The 7,107-nt window shown below is 36.1% G+C and overlaps 1 protein-coding gene across 1 annotated transcript; it reads left to right on the top strand.

Moving 5' to 3' along the window:
* The first annotated feature begins 2,200 nt into the window (after positions 1 to 2,200).
* On the top strand, positions 2,201 to 5,642 carry LOC134431495 (transmembrane emp24 domain-containing protein 7-like). The gene is made up of 3 exons (XM_063179505.1): positions 2,201 to 2,521; positions 3,620 to 3,865; positions 5,406 to 5,642. Exons 1-3 carry the CDS (start codon positions 2,354 to 2,356, stop codon positions 5,640 to 5,642), a joined length of 651 nt encoding a protein of 216 aa, XP_063035575.1. The 5' UTR covers positions 2,201 to 2,353.
* The last annotated feature ends 1,465 nt before the right edge of the window (positions 5,643 to 7,107 follow it).

Raw genomic sequence — 7,107 nt, 5'->3', positions numbered from 1 at the left:
AAATTGAAAATATAATAATGAAATTGGACTTTTTCAATGTAATAATATAGGCAATAATCCTTATTCTGGGATCCCAGAAATATCCAAATTTTGGATTTTGTTGATATTAATCAACAGAAAAATGATTATTGCAAAGCACCAGATGGCTTATTTTGGATATGTGGGAAAAGAGCATACCCTTCTAGTTGGAGAGGGAATTGCATTTTAGGAATTATACAACCAGGATTCTTTCTTGTACCAGAACCAAATGGAGATCAATTAGGAGTACCAGTTTATGAGGACCTAAAAAGAAATAAAAGGGACTTGATTAGGGGATCCCAAAAATGGGGAGATGAGGAATGGCCCCCTGAACGCATATTGGAAATGTATGGGCCAGCCACCTGGGCACAGTATGGGAGTTGGGGATATCAAACCCCAATTTATATGCTGAATTGTATTAGAAGACTCCAAGCAGTTGTAGAGATAATAACAAACTGAACTGCTCGGGCAATGGAATTAATATCAACGCAACAAACACAAACATGAGATGCAGTGTATCAGAATAGGTTGGCATTACACTATTTATTAGCTGAAGAAAGGGGTGTTTGTGGAAAATTTAATACATCAGATTGTTGTTTTAAAATAGATGACAATGGAGATGCTGTCCTAGATAAAGTCAATGATATCAGAAAACTAGCCAATGTACTGGTCCAAAAGTGGGAATCAATGCTAAATACTAGCTGGTGGGATAACGTATTGGGAATAGAATGGTGGAAGAAACTAGGCTTCTTCCTTTTATGTGCTACAGCTGGTTTGATATTTCTTCCTTGCCTGATCCCCTACTTTATTTGGCTAATCACCAGCATAGTGCAGGGCATGCAAGTGGTAACAATGCCTATAGACCCAAAATTGACTACAACTGGGACTGCACAAAAAAACATGGCGTTAAAGAAACAAAATATGGAAAACCCCTTGGAGGAAGCAAAAATTATTAATAAAAATATAAGCAATTAATGGAGTATGGAAAACAAGAAATACTGCTCAAGCCAAATTATTTGTAATAAAGGAAGAAGAGGGATTGTTATAAATGCATATTATGTTGTTGGCTTTTCACAAATATTAGGATGAATGTTATATGTATAATGTTAAAATAACTTTGCTTTTATTTCTGCTATTAACAAAAACTTGGACATAGTAGTAGTGGTTGCTGATATAGTTATGAGTGAACTGTCTGGTCAGGATAACATCTAGCGAACATGTAATGTGGACTCTGCTATTGATATGCCAACTATCAGCATCTGCTGTCTGAAGAAAGTATGGACCAAGGCCCAGACTGGAAGTGATAAGGAGGAGCCAAAACCACAGCCAAGAAACACGCATGCTCTAAAAAGACGGACCCAAGGAGTGGCCATGTAAAATAGTTCCTGGAATATGTAAACTAGTTTATGGATATGTGCCATAATCTTTGCTTTACTGTCTTTGTCTCCTGTTGTCCTTTATTAAACTGTTTAAATTTTCACAGGAGAGTGAACGTGTTTTTCACACTAAGAAGAAAATTAACTATCCCAGCTGAAACCAGGACAATCTCTCTGAAGTAAGTAACGTTAAATTACAAAGAAATTTGGGACTCCAACGCTGAAATTCAACCCTATATATTCAGTAACTCGAAGATATACAGAGAGAGTACTTAGATATTTTTCAATTGCATTTAGAGAAGAGAGGCCACTATTTCATCTCTAAATAATGTCTTATGAGAATTTTAAAACAGTTTAGCCCCTGGATAGTTGCATACAATGGACATAGATACAAAAGTTTTGATGTATTGGGGAACCTGGACTCTGTTGTGCAGGTATGACAGAGGGGAATTAAAAAAAAAATACATTAGCTATATAATCTGAGTACCCCTCAGCATAAAGCTGGGATAGGCGGGCCTCGTGCATGCGGCTATGGTACCTCTGTTGCCTAGCGGTCGTCCCTGTGAACGTGGATACCTTCTCGGCTCGCTGGTGTGTCAGCTCAGACCGGGCCTAGCGCCCAAGACGATGCCGGACCGTCATGCTCCCTGATAAACGTTGCCAGCCAGCAAACGCGCAAGTGCGCCCGGGAGAGGCAGGGAGCACTCCCTTCTACGAGGAGCAACACGTCTATACAACTATGAGGGCTCACCCGGAAGAGCTTCTGTTAGGGCGGTACTAGGCACCGCGGTTGCTCCTGAGAGTGCAGCGTTGTTCCTCAGTTAGGTTTCTCCGTTGTGATCGGTTGGCGCCGCAGACATCTTCCTCTGGGCTCTGCGCCTGCTGGCCTCTGATGCGGGGCTGCCTCTTTCTGCCCGGCTCAAACTCTGTTACTATTAGTCCTCACTGCGCGCTGAAAGATGCTTTTACGGGGCTACGGAACTGCTGGACCGTGGGGGTGGCTGACGCTGCTCCTGGTAGCTTGCGCGGCATGGGCCTCAGAAATCACTTTCGAGCTGCCTGACAATGCCAAACAATGTTTTTACGAGGAGATTGTCCAGGGCACAAAGTGCACCCTCGAATTTCAGGTACTCCGTGCTTCCCTCGGCCCCCAGGGAGTCTCTTGTTATTTCACTTTTGCCGTTAGTATTAGGAGTTTAATACCGATATAAATTGGTGGGCACTAAAATTATGTTATACAAACAGCCTACTGAAATGTTGCTTCTGCTGCTTGGCGCCTCTGAACAAATCTTTTACAGCATGTGCTTGAATAGATATTTACATATTTCAAATAATATGTATATTATTTTTAAAGCTTTTGTATGCATATAAAAAGGATGTGCTATTTGATAGAAGTTTCTTCATCCTTTAGGATGCTTTATCTTAAAGGCAAGAAGTTTGAAGTAAGGATTAAATTTAACTACAAGTCTGAGAGCTATCAGAATCACATTACAGAATAGTAAGCTATGAATACCTAAACTGCCAATTGCTCTTGTAGTGGAGATAGGATAGCTAGTGTGATTCTACAGAAGAACATGCTATGAACCAACAATAATCAAAGATGACCATTCTCAAGATGATCATATGAAGTTTTGAGTTACTTGTAGATATAATTTAAAGGTACTGGTGTTGGAAAAAAATTACTGTCATCTATTGTGCAGGAGTAAGGCAGCATAACCTCCAGAACACTTCTGTTGATGTGATGAGTCAGCCTGTAATATCTGTTCTACTGAATATATGCCATTCCTGCAACATAAAGCAGCTTGACCTGATAGGCTAGTTAGACAGTTTAGGTTGTACATAAAAGAGCTGGTTTATTGATTTTGGCAGTCTCAACTTGCTGAATAAATTGTATGGATGGGCTTGTGGATATAATACTGATTTATTGCAGTAATGTCTTTGCCCCATCAATTTTAATCTACTCTAGCCTTTGCTATAGTACTAGTATCTCAAAATGAAGTAACTAAAGTTTCCTTCATACACTGTTAGAAAACATAGTTGATATTGCATATCTTCAATTTAAAATCTTATTTTGAATTGTTCTGTGAGTCTTTCATAGGATGATTTTTTTCTAACTCAATAGATTTATAAATTAATTCACTTTAAAACATTTGTCAGATCAAACAATTTGCAACACTAGCTGGATGTCTGTTCTGTTTAAGACAATTTCTTGGGGTTTTTTTCAGGTGATCACTGGAGGTCATTATGATGTGGACTGTCGGTTGGAAGGTCCTGATGGTTCTGTATTATACAAAGAGATGAAGAAACAATATGATAGCTTCACATTTACTGCATCCAGAAATGGAACATACAAATTCTGCTTCAGCAATGAGTTCTCTACTTTCACACACAAAACTGTGTACTTTGATTTCCAGGTTGGAGAAGATCCACCACTGTTTCCTAGTGAGAACAGAGCAACTGCACTTACTCAGGTAAAATATTATGTTTGACAGGAACTGTTAGGTGGAGGGAATGTTTTTCAAATTCACCTGCATTAGATATCTATATCATTGTTGAAAATGAATGGGTCAGAGTTTTTTTTTAAATAAACCCTGTTACTAAAAGTGAACCTTTTCTGAAAATTAGGATTTATAAAATGCAGAGCTGAGGAGGAATTACCAAGTGATTAAGCAGAAATTTAGGGAAATTATACAGTGTCCTAGAGTTTAAGGGAACTTTTTTATGCCATGATTCTATGTCTGTGGAAGTGGTATAAAGTGTAAAATATCAGTGGATTGGGGTTTTCAAAATTCCTGAATTTTGGAGAAACTTTGAGAACAATTTTGTTTTATATTTAAAGAGTTTAGTCTTTTTTGAGGCAAAGACTTGAATGAATCATCTCTTATGTAACTGTCACTTTTAAAATTGGAAGAGACTTCTAGCAAAATAAACAAATGCACAAAATCAGTCATACTTAACCTGCTTCTAGATATGTAATTTATAAGACACTTAAGTGGCAAAACAATATTCTTGCTCCAGACCTTTTTCCCTAATGTTTTTTTCTTTCTTCATAATTTTAGTTTTACACCACTTCTGCCTAAACTAAATCAGCCAACTTCACTTGGAACAGTAACTTCATGAATTCTAACATTATTACACTATAGTTGTTACCAAACTTCATTTTAAACAAGCATGGGTACTGACTCTTACTTTCAGAAGATAAACAGAAAATGGAAGAGGTTTATGTGTAAAAAAAATCTAGGTCTTGGAAAGCCTGTAATACATCTATTAAAGAGGTTTAAGATTTTTTTCATGTTAGAGAAGGAAATGTGATTTTTATGAAAGATGACACATTTAGTTGGGCAATTTGGTCTTTAGTGTATATTATATGAATATGGTAGGGAGCATCCAGGAACACTGAAAAATAACAGTTGTCCTTTATCTAATCACTTTTTACATATGTGACTAATATAAGGACCTCCTGCCAAAAGAACATGTTGAGGTCAGTAATCTAGATTTCAGGCTTTTGGGAAACTGAAGTTTGGGTATTATGTGATGAAGAATCACATACTTCTGAAATCTAAAAGTGTTTTAATATCTACTGTGCAAATCTTAATGATATAAGAAGCTTATTAGCTATCCAAATCTCAAGAAAGATTTACTGCTTGTTTTACTAGTGTATGTGGAATTAGCAAATGTCGGATCACTGGCATATTTCAATAGAGTGTTTATATTTACTTTTGAACCCAAACATGCATGAATTTTAATATTCAGTTTCTGGCTCTTAGAGTGCATCACTTTGTATTACATCTGCAGTTTTGCACACTTTGATACTTAAGTTAGTCACATTCCTGTGTGTAAAATTTTATTAATATGTTAGATTTATAGTATTTCAGTCTGACAGTGGACTGAGAGTGTATTTCATTTGTAAAGCTATGTGAATCTTAATTTTAAATATCAAAGCACAGAACTTCACAGAACAAGCATTAGAAGAGTTCTTAATTGAGCATGTGTATTTATTTGCTTCTTTAGATGGAGTCTGCGTGTGTTTCAATTCATGAAGCTCTGAAATCTGTCATTGATTATCAGACTCATTTCCGGTTGAGAGAAGCACAAGGCCGCAGCAGAGCAGAGGATTTAAACACAAGAGTAGCCTATTGGTCAATAGGGGAGGCAATCATTCTTCTTGTAGTTAGTGTTGGGCAGGTATTTCTCCTCAAAAGCTTCTTTTCAGATAAAAGAACCACAACAACCCGTGTTACATCATAACTGGTAGTGATAATGCTTCAGGTCATTGTGTTAATCACTTGTGAAATTACCATTGTCCAATTAATTTTAAGTACAAGGAACTAAATATATGAAACATCCAAATGTCTACCCCTCCTCATTGATTAAAATCACAAAACATAACCCATAAGTTATGAAAGGGACACCCAATTTGAAATATAGAGTAAACTTAGTGTTTTCTGATACTTGTATTATATATCTGGCAATGACCAGCCTCTCTTTGGTTTTGCTGATTTTAATCCGAATTGAGTTTGACTTTACTGATATGATTGCCCATCTGTGTTATAATGCTTTAAAAGAACCTGCCAATCTAGTGTCCAATGTGAAAGACAATACTCATGAAAATTTGATTTGACTTGAATTTTCATGCTGAATGTGTTGGATCATAAACAAGCTAATGTGATGAACTGTAGTTGTGAGATATATTGCACTGTTTTGATTTGCTGTAACAACAAAAATATCCCATTATATCCTTTGCTTATCTGTAAAATTGTTGCAAGCTTGATAGTATATATTGGTGCAAAGTCTCCACCTGCCTGGTAAATCTCCATCTTCAAAATCTGCTAAATGTTATACTTGAGTGTATTTGTCTAAACACACACTTTTCTACATTAAAATATATTGCATTTCTTCTTTTACAATGTTTTACTAAACAACTTCTAAACTGAGACTACTTGAGAAACATGCTTTCTCTATTCAAAAATTTTATATCTCCAAGTTTTTAAAAATGCAATAAAATGGGGAATATTGTAACTTTGTTACTGAAGCTGTGCAATCTCTGTACTTAGTGCTGTTGCTTGTCACATTTAAGACCAAAAATAGTTTGGTTTTTATCAAGCAGTTCAGCACCAGTTACATTGCATCCCTTAGGCATGTGCAAAGCTTTTAATTAAATTGTTTTCCTATTAAGAAGCTCATTTAATACTAATACTACATTGTGTGAGTGCTGTGTGCTTTATTTCCCTGTTTGGTGCACTGATACATTATGACCTTGTGCATGTAATCGCTACTCTTCTGTTAGTGGTCAAAAACATTTAAAATGTTTTGTGATATCTTTTTGGCTGATTTGTAGCAAAATTGCTTCCACTGTTCATATCTTTAGTTTATGTATTGTAAAAAAATCTTGGTTTATTTGGATGTGGAAGATGGTAAATATATGTACATACAAGTACCTTTAATTGGGCTAGTCAAAATAAAGAAAGACTTCTTCAGATGATTCTGGAGGAATAAATTAACTTGGACCAGTTTTTAAGTGCACACAAACAAAACTAAGATAAAAAATTGAGTTACTAGCTCTAATTCAAAAATATTCCACTTAAACTAGTTTTCATCAAGCAGAGAAAGAATGCTAAATTTTCATTAATTGCCTGTATTATTTTTCAGGAAAAAATTGACAGGATTTACACATTCACTTGGACACCAAATAATCATTCTATGACCTAAAATG

Source organism: Melospiza melodia, chromosome W, assembly GCF_035770615.1.
Source record: "Melospiza melodia melodia isolate bMelMel2 chromosome W, bMelMel2.pri, whole genome shotgun sequence".
Taxonomy (NCBI): Eukaryota; Metazoa; Chordata; class Aves; order Passeriformes; family Passerellidae; genus Melospiza; species Melospiza melodia.
This window is presented reverse-complemented; position numbering and strand designations above follow the sequence as displayed.

Excerpts from the sequence above, each read along its gene's own strand:
- LOC134431495 (XM_063179505.1), top strand. The coding sequence starts at position 2,354 with ATGCTTTTACGGGGCTACGGAACTGCTGGACCGTGGGGGTGGCTGACG. Across the intron at positions 2,522-3,619 it reads AGTGCACCCTCGAATTTCAG|GTGATCACTGGAGGTCATTA; the intron begins GTACTCCGTGCT and ends GGTTTTTTTCAG. Across the intron at positions 3,866-5,405 it reads GAGCAACTGCACTTACTCAG|ATGGAGTCTGCGTGTGTTTC; the intron begins GTAAAATATTAT and ends TTGCTTCTTTAG.